Source organism: Theobroma cacao, chromosome 7 (genome assembly GCF_053813885.1).
Source record: "Theobroma cacao isolate CCN51 chromosome 7, ASM5381388v1, whole genome shotgun sequence".
NCBI classification, from domain to species: Eukaryota; Viridiplantae; Streptophyta; class Magnoliopsida; order Malvales; family Malvaceae; genus Theobroma; species Theobroma cacao.
The window spans coordinates 30779218-30795885 of record NC_142645.1 but is presented as its reverse complement, the minus strand read 5'-3'; the positions used below and the strand labels follow the sequence as shown (position 1 = coordinate 30795885).

The 16668-nt window shown below is 32.2% G+C and overlaps 1 protein-coding gene across 1 annotated transcript; it reads left to right on the top strand.

The window, feature by feature from the left end:
• Positions 1–3262: 3262 nt before the first annotated feature.
• Positions 3263–5733, top strand: LOC148761784 (uncharacterized). Its single transcript, XM_088808711.1, is given in 6 exon segments — positions 3263–3365; positions 4617–4794; positions 4987–5061; positions 5272–5295; positions 5297–5505; positions 5585–5733. Coding segments are annotated over 6 exon segments (738 nt in total).
• The last annotated feature ends 10935 nt before the right edge of the window (positions 5734–16668 follow it).

Here is a 16668-nt window from a genome sequence, read left to right as displayed (position 1 = left end):
TAGTTGTGCTTTTTTCTTTGCTTAGATTCTTGTGAACAATTAAGTTTTATATTCGGAGATTGAATCCTCATTGAATTGTTTATTAATATTGTATTTAATTTTTATGATTAATTTTAGAGAATTGTTTCTCCATTAAATTATTTATTGATAGTCCTTAATATTTTTGAAGGGATTGCTTCCCATTGAGATTTTTGTTATTATATTTATTAATTTTTGTTTGTTGTCAAGTTTATCTAGAAATCGAAATTATTGTTATTATTAAATTATTTATGATTACACTAATTAATTCTTTTAAATACATTATTAAGATTGATTCTTTTTAATAATTTTCAGGATTTATTTGTGTAATTTTCATATGAACTTTTTTTGTCTAAATTGTTTTATATTATTGTCAAACATTAAATTTATAGAATGACTATTTAATTTATAAACATTATTTTCAATTTTTCACCCTCTCAAATGTAAAATCTTGGCTCCGTCATTGGCTTATGACATCCTGCACCAGGTGCATAATAAAATCCTAATGCCTTTCAACCAAAAAAATAAGGAAAATTTTGGTTTTGTTGCTACACCTTTGAACATGGAAATTAAATAATAGTATTTCTAGCTGCTATCTCCCTTCTATCGTGGGAAACTTTTCTGCGCTGAGTTTTGATTGCAAAAATTTTTTTGAAAAATTAAGACATAATACTTAAAAAATTTTTAATTATTTAAAAAAGTTCAAATAAATATTTATTCTTTTACATGGGAAAAGACTATACAAAGTGGAGGCATTAGTGAAATGAATTCACGTATCTGTACTCGTAGATATTGTCAAAGAATCACTACAAAAAATATGGTTTTTTCTGACAGAAAAATTTTTGTTGGAAATTTCCAACAGAAATTTAAAAAAATTTTGATCAATTTTTTTCGACTGATTTCCAACGGAAAAATTTTGTTGGAAATCTGTTGGAAAAATTATTGGTGAGCAAAAAAAGAGAGGAGACAACCAATTCCGACGGAATTTCCAATGAAAAAATTTCTGTTGGAAATTCGTTGGAAAAATTTTTGGCAAGCACAAAAAGACAAAAGATCACCATTTTCGACAGAATTTCCAATGGAATTTCTGTTGGAAATCCATTGGAAAAATTTTTGGGAAGTAGAAAAAGACAAGAGACCACCATTTCAGATGAAATTTCTGTTGAAAATCTATCGGAAAAGTTCTAGGACTAAGAAAAATTTAAAACCCAGTTGAAGTTTCCAATGGAAATTCCGTTGGAAAATTTTGTTGGTAATAATAATTTTTTATTTTTTTATTAAAATATTTTTAAATTGTTATAAATTTTATTAATCTTTTATAAAAAAAATGATATTATTAAAATCAAATATATTCATATGTGAAGTTTATAATATTTAAAAGTTTAATTATGTTTTCTTTTGCTTATATTTTTTACTTTTTTGTAAACTTTATTGAATCATAAATTATAAAATAATAATTTCAAATTAATTGAGTCTATAACATTATAAAATTGATAAAAAGAAGAAAATAAATATTTAAATTTTAACAAAACACATGATAAGACCTAATAAGAAATTTTAAAAAAATACTAATACTTTATGTATGTTTTAATATTAATTAGTTAATATATATATATATATTAAGAAGATAGATATATAATGAGCTTATTAATTTAATATATTTAAAATATATTAGTTTATTATATCTATGTATACAAATTAGAATGATAACTATATTAGACTATAGATATAAACCTACATTATTAAAATAAAAAAACTTATTATATTAATATTAAATTACAAGTTATATTCTTGAATTGATATAGCTTTATAAGTTAATATATATATGAATGTATATGAGATATTTAAATATCTTACATACATATATATTAATATGTTTTATATGTAAGCTTATAGTAATTTTATTTATATGATTATAGTTATTAGTTTTATTAGTTATTATCATATTTTTCATAAAATTATATTCATTAGCAATTATACAAATTTTGTAATATATATCAAAGTATACAAATTTTCTAATATTTATCAAATTTACATAATATTTGTGTCATTAATATATATATATAATAAATTTTCCTTATTCTTAAAAGTATACGGCCTGATACTGCCATTGTTATTTCAGTAGAAAACCTATGTTTTTTCTTTTCTTTTCCTTTTATTTTTTTTTCTTTTGGTTGAACGTCAGAAATGGATTCTTGGACCAAAGGAACAAAAGAATTGCAGAAACCAGAAATAATCGAGCCGGACTTTGGGAGCCTCTACCTTAAAGGAGAGGTTCCCGTGAAGCTCAAAAGACAAGTACTTGGAAAGACAATGATATAGGAGAAAGACATGGCGAACGTAAGGTATTGGATGAAATTGCGGATTTGGGTTGTGTCCTATTGTTATTTTTAACCTTTGAATGCTACAGATTTCTCGATTTTTCTTGAGGAAATTTGCTATTCTTGGAATAATTTGAATTTGGAAGGAGAGAACCGAGCAAAGTCAATAGACTTGATAACCAGACACCATTAATCTGTTGCGATTTTCCGGCCACCGTCTTATTTTTTTGCACGTGAAATTTGTTTTTTGCCACATGCAATATTTCAATAACGCACGTGGCTTGAAAAAAATAGGTTTATATATATATATATATATATATGTATTTAAAAAAAAAAGAGTAATAATGTTTTGGATTTATATTTGATAGTTTGGCCGTGTATAGACCATCAATCAACCACAAAGCATCCCACCTTGTTAAGAAGTAAAAATAAAATTTTGTAAGATCTTGAAAATAATTATCAAAATTTTTTTAATTTATAATTAGATAAAAAGAATATAATTTGTTTTCTCTTTCTTTTTGAAAGTATAATCAGATACAAAAGTTATTTTATTAATTTGTATGTATATTAAATTATTATAAAAAATGAAGTTGTAAAAGAAAATTTTGAGGAGGAAATTTAGATTGGAATCATGAAATTTGGAGAGGAAATATTTATATAAAAAAAAAAGTTGTAGAGTTGTAGTTAAGAACTAAAACGTTGCGTGTTGGGTTCGGATGAAAGAAGTTGGGGCGACCCGCGAACCTTCTTTTATTTCCCTCCAAAACGTCTTTCAAGACTCCCTTCACAATACCAAAAAATCCCTCTGTTTTTCTTTTTCCTACCCTTTTTTCCCAATCATTTCATTTTCATCTGATACAAGCAAGCTTCGAAATCGTTTCTTTTACTTGGTAAGTTTCTGTTAGTTATGCAAGATCTTACCGATGGCAAGCCACGAAGACGATCTGGACCTCCTTCTCTCTCTCCAAGACAGGGTTTTAGAAATGCCTCTAGCTTCCCCTTCAAGTCCCCACTCCCATCCTCCTGGTAAGCCCATGCACGCCTTCTCATCACTGAAAAATCTTCATATTTTCTAATGGTCGTGTTGGCTTTGGGTTTGCTGATTGAAAAACCCTTCCGGGCATCTTTTATTTTCCTCTTAATGCATCTGGGTTTGTGCCTCGGTATTTTCTAATTTCCTTTAACTTGCAATTTTATGTTTGGGTTTCGCTTGCAGTTTTATGCCTCGTCAAATGTGTGGATGTGTGTTTCTTGAAAGCATGCCCCCTAATGCAACTTCAAGGGATGATAACAGTACTCTGCCTCCAATATGCATCTCCAAGGACACTTCAAGGTTTCGTTACACTTATAGAGGTGGTCTCCGATCTACAATTCGCGTGGCACGCGTAATTTTAGAGACCGTTGCCCATAATCATTCAAATGTACGATGGTACGTTTTTGGGGATGATGACACCATGTTCTTTCCAGAGAATTTGGCAAAGACACATTCCAAATATGACTATCGGCTTTGCTACTATGTTGGGGCTGGCTCGGAGATTTATGAACAGAAAAAGGTGTTCAGCTTTGGGATGGCATTTGGTGGAGCAGGCTTTGCTATAAGTTATCCTTTGGCTAAAGTTCTGGCCAAAGTTTTGAATTCCTGTATAGATCGATATCCTCATCTGTATGGAAGTGATTCCAGGGTCTACTCTTGCTTGACAGAGCTTGGTGTTGGATTGACACGCGAGCCTGGCTTTCATCAGGTATTAATTGGTTAAATTTTAAGTAAATAATTACTATGAGTTTTGACTGTTGATGTCTGCAAAGCTATGTTCATCTGGTAAATTTAGCAATGACAATTAGTATGAAAGTAAATTTTGTGTTTCTAAAAATTTTTTGGTTATGTTGAATTTCAACCAGTTTGATGTCTGGGGTAATGCATTTCGTTTGTTGGCTGCCCATCCATTGACACCCTTGGTATCCTTCCATCACATAGATCAAATGGATCCAATCTTCCCTAACATGACACGTATTAAGGCTATGGAACATTTACTTCAGGTTGCAAATGTTGATTCTCAGAGAATTTTGCAACGAACAGTCTGCTATGATCACTGGTTTTCATGGACGATTTCGGTGTCATGGGGTTATGCTGTTCAAGTATATGGCAAACATATATATTTACCAGATGCAGCTTTAAAAATGGATAATGGGTACCTCTCGGTTTCTTCTTTTTTGTTTTGTTTCTTGTTTATCTTGAAATGGTCAAGTTTTTACATTTTAGTTGGCCTAAATTTGCAGGCTACCTATCAGACGATGGATCGCCAAGGCAAAAAGGGAAAACAGACTTATCTGTCTTTAAGAATGTTGTTGAAGATTACCTTGATTATGAACCCAAGCAAGTTGATAAACCTGTGAAGTCAAAACCAAATAGCTCAAATGATCTTCAAATGGAGAAGTTTTCAGGTTTGCGTATAAGGTAAAACCAAGTTCAACTCCAATTCTTCTACAATAATCTAACAATGTTAAAACCTGAGCTAAAAAGCTTCATTTTTTTTTATGCCTATTTCCTCTACGAACAAACTAAGCGTACTAAGTGGAAATGGCCTTGACAGTTTTCTGTTTGTACTTCTTTTTTCATGTGTAGCTTAAGTTTTTCTTCTGTTTTAAGGAATCAATTGGTCAGCCCTGCAGAGTTCAGTGAGCGCTTGTCTGATATTCGTTTCGTTCGGCTAACGGCTATAAAGTATGTTATTGTGCTTCTTGCTTCTTTTCCTTATACTATATGTTTTTGATGCCACATGATTAAAATTTGGAAGATGTTTTCTTGCTTTTGGACATTAAGTTCCCTTCAAGTTTGTTCTTATCTAGAATATTACTTGCAAAGCTCTTAATGTAGCTTAATTGGATATGAACTGCAATGTGGTAGGTGACAAGATATTTTGGCTTTTTATAGAAATTTTTTGGTGGGAGACACTCTATGGATGTTGGGAAACTGTGGGAGTGTTGATGGAAAAGGGTAATCCAAAAACTAGTTCTATTGGGCAGAACCATAGCATATGGAAAATTGGGTGTTCAGATGAAAATGTTGTTTCTCTTTTCTTGTTTGCTGACGCTTATAAGCAGTACTGCAAGGAGCAGGCTGGAAGAGTTTTTGCATTGTTCAGTTGCTCAGTACGCAAAGATGCCAAGGTATCAACTTGTCGCATGTTAATTGGCCCATGCTGGGTAGTGTTCTAAAGAAACTAATACATTTTGTATCATTTTGTAAGGATCAGGATTTTCTTTGAGTGTAGGTGCACCTAACCAAATTCTAAAGATTGGTACTTCAGCTGACTATGGAGTTTGCAAGGGAAAAAGAAAAGATGGAATGGCTTGCACACTAGTCATAAATAAGTATGCTACTTGTCGTCCTTAAGGTTCTTTGGTTTTATTAACAGTTTTTTCACAATGGCTCTCATGTACTCCATCTGATTAAGAAATGGGATTGAGAGAAACATCTATTTTGTACAAACTGATATATATTAAATGATTAACTTTTAGTGATATAGGAGTCACAAGCTTCCACTGCATCTAATTCAGGCATTACAGGCGCTTTATTACTGGTAAATGAGCTGAAAAGGAAAATGATTATATATATATATATATATTAATGACACAAATATAATTTTCTTTTCTAATGGAATTATTTTCAACGGAATTTTTCGTTGCAAAAAACTATTCCAACAGAAAATTTCGTTAGAAATTTCTAACGGAATTTCGTTGAAAAACTGTTTCCAACAGAATTATTTCCAACGGAATTTCGTTGGAAAACTCTTTTCAACAGAATTATTTCCAATGGAAATTCAATGACATAGCTTACAAAAACTAGATTATTTCCAACAGAATTATTTCCAACGGAATTTCGTTGGAAAACTCTTTTCAACAGAATTATTTCCAATGGAAATTCAATGACATAGCTTACAAAAACTAGATTATTTCCAACAGAATATCCAATGGAATTTTCCGTTGGAAATTTTCAACGGAAAGTATTACTGACGAGGCTTTTATCGACAAATTTTTTCGTTGAAAAAAAGGCTTTTCCAACGGAAAATTCCATTGGAAAAGGTTATTTTTTTGTAGTGAATTGAATCCTCTTGTCTACATCTGTATCCCTAAACCTTAAAACTCACGTCTGGCCAGGTAGTGGGGATGATACACCCAGCCAAAAATCGAGTATATAAAAAGGGTACTGTAGCCACAAAGCGAGGGTAGCCAAGAACAAAGCAATCGAAAACCCTAAAACCCCTAGCAAGAATCAGCAACCAAAAAAATACCTAGCCGCAACAAAACCAAAAAAAAAAAAACCCAACTTTCTAGCAACCAAAAATAGCCAAAATATAAAAAAAGAACAAAAAAATCCAAAATACCGCTTGTTGGGTGAGTCAGTGGAGGGATTTTTTTGTTTTTGGATGAAAGGAGAGGAAAGAAACTTTTTAGGGAGTGCCGAAGGTTTGTGAGAGAGAAGAAGGGGGAAAGAAGGCTTGGGTAGTGTTGCCAGCCAAGAAGGAAGAGCCTTGGTTGGGTGTCCCGATCAGAGGAGAAAATAGAGAGAGCTTGGGTCGTCAGATAGTGAGAGGATCAGAGCGAACAACTAGAGAGAGAGACCGGCAGGCAACTAGGGAGAGAGGAGGCCGATCGACACCAAAAAGGAGAGAGAAAAGGTTGGTTGACTGCAAAAAAAAAAAGACCGGTTAGGTAGCTGACAGCGGTAGTGAGACCATCCGAGAGGTGCTGCCGGTGGGGAGTGAAAAAAAGAGTTGTTTGATTGAAAGAAAAGATGGAAGCTTTTAGAGAGAAAGAGGGTCTTGTAGCTTGAGAGGTGAAGTGAGTAAAAAAAAGAGAAGAGAGGAAAGTGAAGGGGAGAAAGGAAGGTCCAAAGGTCAAAGGTTATAAAACGTTATCGTGTCTATCTACCGAAAGCCTCATTCTGATTGCCAAACGATGCCGGTTTTGTTGTCTGGGAGCTGTCACACCAAGTCCCAAACGGTTCCACTCCAAGGTAGGCCAGGTTCGACGGTAGTCTGGGCTAACTAAGCCCAATCAGGTAAAAAAGGCTTCATTCTTTTTGGGTCTGTGATGGATTGGTTGTTTTGGGGCTAGCTCGCTTTCTTTGATTAAACTTTATTATTTGACTGTATATAGTAAATTTAAATGGTTTAGGCATAATAGTCAAAATCCTTTTAATAATACTTTAGAAGATTAAAATTAATAAAAAAATGTGAAATAATAATGTTAATAGTAAAAGATGTTAAAAAATGTTTTAAATATTTTAATCATAAACAAAAAAAATAATAATAATAAAAGAATTGGGATTTAGAAGAATATACATGTTTACAAATATATATAAAATAAATGAATAAATAGTAGGAAAAATATAGTGATAGATTTAGTTTGGTTTAGAAACAAAAGGAATGAGAAGAACAAGATAAAAACAAAAGAAAGAGACAGAAAAGACATAGGAATAAGGAAGCAATCAATAGAAATTAAGTAAATGAACAAGTAGAATAAAAAAAATGATAAAATAAAGTATAAGAGAAGTAGATAAAAAGATAATATTTGTTATCAAGAGTTAAAATAGTGTGATGCAGAAAACATTAATTATAACAATAAAATCTTTGTTTTGGGTCAATATTAATAGTTATGATAGTATATAAATTGAATTTCAAGGCACCATAATATTGGCCATAGGAATCATAAATAATCAATACCGATGATGGGATGATTGGTTGGGATGCGAGGAGTCACAATCTCGGGCTAATTTTTCTTAGGTTCGAAATTTGAATTAAGGCTCCACCAGTACGATGGGAGGGGCTCGATTTTGAGGTTTCGAGATTTTTATTTGAAGTAAATAAAATTTTACTACATAATAAATTAGTCAAAAGTAAAAATAAAATACAAATATAGCATATATATAAAAGAATAGATGATATATTTAAGTTGTCCAAAGATAAAAAAAAAATGGTGAAAAATGTTAATACCCATGACAATAAATAAATAGATGAATAACAAAAATTGTTAATGGTAGGAAATTCAAAACAATAAATAGTTTAAAACATAAAACATAAAATATATAGTGGTATATTTTAATAGGTTAATAAGTATTATATAAAGGAAATAAGATAGAAAAAATAAAAAGAAGGAAAAAAAAAGGAAAAGAAAAATGGAATTAAGATTAGATAAATATAAATATCATGCAATCGATTTGGGAGTAAAAAGATTATTTAAATGGTAAAAGGGTTCACTTAATAACATATAATCATAGCTAATTTATAACATATCTAATTATAAAAAGAAGGTATAGAAAAATAGAATCCATAAAAAATAACAAGGAAGACATAGGAGAAACTTAAAATAAAAAAATAAAAAATAAGCAAAACAAAATAATAATAAAAAATAAATAATAAGATAAAAATAAAATAAAAATAAACTTCACAAGCATAGCATATATTTCTATCGCATCATGCATATCATAGCATATAGATATTGTTGTCCACGAGTATAAGTCCCAATGATGGGATTTTCCGAAGATCTTGCGAAGGCGAGTTTCTCTCGGAAAGTTCTCTAGGTGAAAGGATGTTCTCAAGTCTCACCAATATGATGGAAGGGCTTGGGAAACATCTTTAATAAAAAGGCTTTTGCTCGTAATAGGTTCATATTCATGAAAAATATTATTTTCAAAGAAAAACATACGATAACCTCGATGATGGGATTTATTCGTCAAATTTACGAAGGTGAATTTTTCAGATAATTCCCTAGGTGAGAGAATACCCCTCGGATCCCACCAGTATGATGGGAGGACTCGGGGAAACATTCTCAATAAAAGGTTACTCGTCTAACATTTTTTGGTCTCACGCCATGCATTTCATAGTGCCTCATATTCGCATTTCACTTTAGAGCCAAATAAAAATAAATTAATAAAATAGAAGATAAAAGGTAAATAAATACTAACTAAGGAAACATAATAAGTTTAAAGGTTAAAGCCCAATTGGATGATCTAGAAACCAAATGGTACCATTCATGGAACGTTGCCTCAACTTTGAGGAGCCACATTTTTAAAGTTATGTTGCCTCAGCTTTGAGGAGCCATAATTTTCTCTCAAAACTTTCAAGAATTTTCTCTCAAAAAAAGCTTTAATAAGAGCATTAATAAATTAGGTTAAGTACAGTGTCTACGTCTTTACACTATTTCGGATGATCAAAATGTGCAAAGAGGGGCAGCTGTAGACACCTCATTTTTAATGATATTATTTACTTGTTAATTAAATATTACAAATAAGAAACAAAAAATATTAGGTGAGTGAGTCGAAGGATTTTTGTTTTTGGGTGAAAGGAGAGTCTTTAGGTTTCGTGCTGCAGTTGAAGAGAAAGAGAGGGGTCCGGTTAGGGAGTGGCGTCGGCTCAAGGAAGGAGGCGGTGAAAGGAGAGTCGATCGAAGGTTGTTTTGAAAAAGATCTAGAGCCGATCAGTGGGTTTTTTGGGAGAGATATGAAGGTTTTGAGTTAGTAAAGGAAAGGTTGTAGCTTTCGGGGTTAGAAGAGGAAAAAAAGCTTTAGGTTGTTGCTGGTTAGAAGGAAAAGAGCTTGGATTACTGCCAGCAGAGAGAAAGGATCGATGGGAAGTCAGCGCCAAAGGAAAAGAGAGAGAGAGACCAGTTCGGGCAAAGAGAGAGAGACCAATTCGGGTAAAGAGAGGGAGATAGGGGACTAGGTTGGCGTAGCAAGCTTGGGGGCTCAGTTGCCGTCGGTGATAGCCAAAGAAGGGGTGCGGCTGAAAGATTAGAAAGAAAGAGAAGGGAGTTCGGTTGCTTTGAAAGAGTAGGGAAAGAGGAGTAAAGGGGAAGGAAGAAAGCTTTATGCTTAGGATAGTAAAGCTCAATACGATGCTGTTTAAGAGGAGTAAAATCACTCTTTTGATCTTCTAATTGTGCTATTAGGAAGAGGGACTCCGACATATTGCAGTAAATCACTTGGGTTGTCTTCTAAGCCCAAGCTAGGTAAAACTTAAACCTCTTTCTTGCAATTTTTTGTGTTTTCAATTGATTGGGCTTAATCTATTATTTGATGACATGCAACAAGGCTCAATAATCATAGTATAGTGCTATTCAAATTACATTTTAGAATTTGGGAAATTACTATGAACAAAGATGCAAAGATGAGAATAATAATAATAATATGATTTTTTCTTTTTTTTTGGGTAATTAGCTAAATAAAAATAATAATAAAAAGAATAAAAAAAGAGAATATTATGTCTAGTATTAAAGATGGTAGAATTAGTTAGATAATTATAATAAGGTAGGTATGAGAATCAATTTTAGAAAATTGACTCTTAAAATACCGTAATATTAATTATAAGTGTAATGTATAAATGTGTCGATGATGGGATGATTGGTCGGGAACCGAGGAGTCGCAATCCCAGGCTAATTTTTCGTAGGCTCGGAATCCGAATTAAGGCTCCACCACTACAATGGGATGGCCTCGATTTTGAGGTTCCAAGATTTTTATTTAAGTAAATAAAATTTCACTACATAATAAATTAGTCAAAAATAAAAATAAAATACAAATATAGCACATTTATATAAAAGAATAGATGACATATTTCAGTTGTCCAAAGATAAAAACAAAAATTGTGAAAAATGTTAATACCCATGACAATAAATAAATAGATGAATAACAAAAATTGTTAATGATGGAAAATTCAAAACAATAAATAGTTTAAAACATGAAATTAAAATATATAGCGGCATAAAATATATTTTAATAGATTAATAAGTATTATATAAAGGAAATAATATAGAAAATAAAAAAAAGAAAAAATGGAATCAAGATATATATAAAATAAAATATCATGCAATAGATTTGGGGAGTGAAAAGATTATTTAAATAGTAAAAAAGGTCACTTAGGTAACATAAAATCATAAATAATTTATAATATATCAAATTACAAAAAGGGAAATATAGAGAAAGAAAATCCATAAGAAATAGTGAGGAAGACATAGGAGAACTAAAAAATAAAAAAAAATAAAATAAAAAATAAAAAATAATAAATCAATAATAAAGAATAAAAAATGATAGTAAATTTCACAAACCTAGTAAAGATTTCTATCACATCATGCATACCACGGCATGTAGATATTTTTGTTCACGAGCATAAGTCCCAATGATGGGATTTTTCGAAGATTTTGCGAAGACGAGTTTCTTTTGGAAAGTTCCCTAGGTGAAAGGATGTCTCCGGGTCCCACTAGTATGATGGGAGGTCTTGGGAAACATCTTTAATAAAAAGGTTTTTGCTCGTAATAGGTTCATATTCACGAAATTTTTTTTTTAAAAAAAAAAACGTATGATGACCCCGATAATGGGATTTATTCGTCAAATTCGCGAAAGTAAATTTCTCGGATAATTCTCTAGGTGAGAAAATGTCACGACCCAAATTTCGGGCCATGACTGGCGCATGGGCCCAATGGACGTAGTCCATTAAGCCCAAGCAAGCCTACTATTTATCCTGCTCATTTCTCCATCAAATATTGCTAAGTCACATTTTATAACTTTGGATCAAAATGGTGATGGACATTGCCAACTCGTACTGACGCTACTCATTTAAAATATACATACATTATCTACATCATGTATTCTAATAATTTACATTAAGTTTTTCTATACATATCAAAAAGAGACTCGATGTCCAGCGAAAAAACTCGACGAATATACAACTACTGAATGTCGAGACACCTACCAATAGTTGAGTCTACAAAGGCACCTCGACCTAGTTACCAACTGCCTCGTATTCTGAAAACATGAAGTTGAAAACGGTGAGTACAAACCCAATGAGTGAACAAGGAAGGGAACAAGCAATTGATAAGGAAGAATTTGGAAATCGTGATGCACTTGTTTTGAAAACAATGCAATTTGATATAATTTCTTTCCTAAACCCCCTTGTTTTAGACATTGATCGGTGGGCTCTTAGTATTGCAAAGACCCATGCTCAATCATGAAGATAAGGGAGTGGAGGAAATTATATCAGAACTAGAGCAAGGTAGCAACGTGACAGCACGTTTCTCACTGCAAAAAAAGGCATTCTCGGTTTGTATATGGTTCGGTTTTTCAATCATATCTTCCACTACATGGGTCCAATTGACATGCTTGTTTGGTCATTAGAAAGCTAAGAGGTAGGGCTACGACTTTACTGTTTACTACTTTTCCCAGTTCTAATAGAAAGGTGGTCAAAATTGCTGTCAAAATGATAGTACTGTACCACCACCGAAAATTTCTGGCGACAGCGAGAATCTATTTTGTTGTAGCCAAATTCCTTGTTGCAATGAACACCAATTTGACAATACATAGCAACTTTCAATGTTCAACATGCAATGTCACAACCCAGAACTCCCATTGAGCCCATGACAACCGTCGCGACGTCCCGATCGACATTCATTACTTGGAATGTCAACCGGAACCCCGCAAGGCATTCATATTAGCTTCTCATTTTCCCTGTGAGTAATTGTTGCCAAATACCACGTTCTAAAAGATTTTAAACTGTTTCCAACTTAAAACAAATAAAATAATAATTTTCGTCTCACAGGGGTGTTTTGGTCATTTTTCCCAAAAATCTCAAAATCAGTTAAAAATGTAATATGTAAGTGGAAACACATATTTTATAATCAAAAATAATTTTGGATGTTTAAAACATTCGTTTAAAATGAAATTATGACTGTTAGAATAAAATAAAAATATTGAATAAAATATTCAATTTTCTCATAAAACAATATTTTAAGAACACTGCATAAATAATTTTTACAGTGTAAAAGCAAAATAAATTTCTACATACAGTAATACAGATAACCAAAGTATAGAATTTAATTTACAATGACACGTGGGCCCATGAATGACTAAAAGTATCAAAAGAAATGAACCTACAGTTTTTGGATGTGGCAAGTCCAATTGTAGTCCTCGCCGATATTAGTTATCTGCAATTTATTCTGAACCTGAAATGGGTGGAAAGGAGGGTGGTGAGATTATAAACTCCCAGTGAGTAAACAAACATCACTCAAAATATCTAATGTCGAGTAAAAGGAGACTATTAAAATATTTCATCCAAATATGTTTTTCATAACATAAATATTCATTTCATTTAAAAAAAACATTAACATGGCTTATGAGTATCTTAAAACTTGGCTAATGCCAAAATCATTATCATACTCAGTTATCTGGGGTACCTTGGCCGAGGGCTATCCCAACTGAGTCCGCCAAGGCTATTAAAAGTTATGTACACAAAAATCATGTTTTTATTTTAAAAATATAGCCATTTCTTGGTGTTGGCTTAGTCCCCCCTCACGTGGTGGTTTGGCGTGAAGTGAACTCTAAAAGTTATACCTCGGGAGTTATCTTGCTCGCCTCTCCAACCGAGGTAAAATATAAAGAGGTTTACTGTGCCCCTCTAATAGGCTGGTCCACAGAAACCTGCCCACTACAGCAAGCTAAATTCACCATACAATAAAATTTTGATAGCATGACAAGGCTAATACAATACTATCCAGTCTGCAAGTGTAAAATAGAACAATGCATACAGTTCATAAAAACACAACCCAGCCAGTCATGCCAACACATTATCATAAGCCGTCAACTTAAATCGTAAATTTATAACACCGCAAGTGGTCTCCAGTTGCTCTATTTTCAAAGTCATCATTCAATTTCAAGACGATTTATAAAATCATTTTATTTAAACACATTTTGTTTACAAAACCCAAAAATTAACCTTTAAAATCATTTTCCATAAAGTTCACAAAATCGGGTAAAACATACTTTAGATAATTAAAATGATGATAAGGTTGCTCACTATTTCGAAAGTCAAATTTCTAAAGTACTCCGATTATCGATCCTCGGGTATAATTTCCTTACCTTTTGTCGGAGGACTCACCACCTTGACATAGTACAAAATGGAAAAACTTACTACATTGGTACTAAATTGAAATTAAACTAATTTAAACTACTAATGCATGATATGGAATGCAAAATGTTCGATTAATTGCTTAAATGTGATATTCGACCTAAGTCACACTATACTCGGTCTAATCGGCTAAAATCTCCAATTTAGCTCCAAATCAATTCTTCTCACTTTCTACACTCTAATTATACCTAAATTACCTCAGTGATTGTGAATGAGATTCAATTTATCAGTCCCGGGTCAATAATCACACATGTCTATACGTCGAGCAAAAATTCATATTTTCACACTAAAATTTCTCATTTAATTTCTAGCCTCACCAAATATCAAATATCACCAAAATATCATGAAATATCATCAATTTCAGCCACAATATCCTCCCTAGAAAATTCGACCATTGATGGATGATGGGGAAAATGAATTCTTTTCTTGTTGTTTTGTTTCTAGACATGATAAACTAACTAAAAACACTAACATAACTTAGAATCAAATCAATCCAACATCATTCTCTCTCCATACCCATTTTGACCAGCCATGAATTCACCATGAAAACATGAAATCTAACCATGAAAAATAAGGAGAAATGCTTAAGGAAAATAGATTTCAAGTTTAAATTAAGAAATCCTACAATTTTCACTTGTTATCCTTGATTTTCCACACTTTTTCTCTTGATATTCTTCACCTAGAGTTTGTTCTCTTCCTTTTTCCCTTTGTTCTTAGTGTGGCCGAATATGGAGAAGAAGAATGGGATAAATATGGGCTGATTTTTGTAGAAAATAATAAAATATCCTTGCTTGACACATGTCACATGCTTATTGGTCCAATTTTCATTTTTTTTCTTTTTATACTTTAATAATTATGCTTCCATTCTCCACCACATGATTAGTCAAAGGTCAAAATGAGGATAAGGGATGACCATGTGCTGGACAAGTGTCACGACTCGGAACCTCCCTCAGGCCCATGACAATCGTCGCGACGTCCCGATTGACACTCATTATCCGGAATGCCAACCGGAACCCCGCAAGGCTTACATATCAGTTTCTTTCCTTTCCTGTGAGCAATCGTTGTTAAATATCAAGTTTTTAGAGAATATACACTATTTTAGATAAAAAACAATCAAAATAAAATTTTCGCCACACAAGGGTATTTTGGTCATTTTTTTCTCAAAAATTTCAAAACTGGCTAAAACGTAATATACAAGTACAAAATACATAATTCATATTGAAAATGAGTTTAAAAGTCTAAAATCTTCATTTAAAATGAAATTACGGTTATTTGAATATAATAAGAAAATAAAAGAAATATTAAGGAAAATATTCTATTTTTTTATAAAACAATATTTATAGAGTTATACGTGAATAATTTTTATAGCGTAAAAGCTAAATAAATTTATACATACTGAAATACAGTAAGCCAAAATATTTAATTTAATTTACAATAACAAGAGGGCCCCCGAATAAACAAAAGTAAAGAGGACTGTGAACCTACGGTTTGGAAAATGCAGATCCAATGGTAGTCCTCGATGAGATCAGCTATCTACAGTCTATACTGAACCTGAAATGGGTGGAAAGGAGGGTGGTGAGATTATAAAATCCCAATGAGTAAACAAACATTATCATAAATATCTAAAGGCGAGTAAAATGGAGGCAAGTTTAAACAACAAATTTCAACCCATTTCATAATGTTTTCAATTTATTTCTTAAACCATAAAATATTTGTAATTTACCAAAACAGTTGTTAAGGCTTATGTCTTTTATTAAAACAAGGCTCAAGCCAAAACTAAGCCTCGGGGATACCTTGGCCGAGGCATTTAACCGAGTCCGCCAAGGGTGTTAAAATATTCACACGTGAAACACATTTTTATTTTTAAAACAAGCCGTCCCTTGGCGTTGGCCGAGTTACACATTCACGTGGGGGTTCGACGTGAAGTGAGCTCTAATACTACCCCGGGAGTTACCCCCCTCGCCTCTACAACCGGAGTAACTATATAACTGGATTTACTGTGCCCCTCTAATAGGCAGTCTACGGAAACCCGTCACTGCAGTGACTAACCCACCAATTTTAATAAAATTTTGACAGTATAACATGGCTTTTATTTATTTATCCATCCTGCATAGTAAAAACAACTTACATAAATTTCCCAATGCACTCACAAAATATAGCCACATATACTCATTTCTCATAAGCCATTCCTAGGAAAATATATATTTTTCAAGTCAATTTTTCAGCCTCCAATTACTCAATTTTATAATCAATACAATATATTTTTATTTGTCACATTTATTCCTAAAACATCAAAAATCCCGTTTTAATCTCGTTTTCATTTCATAAAATACATAAAAGGCATTTAAAAATAAACTCTAGATAATTTACAATAA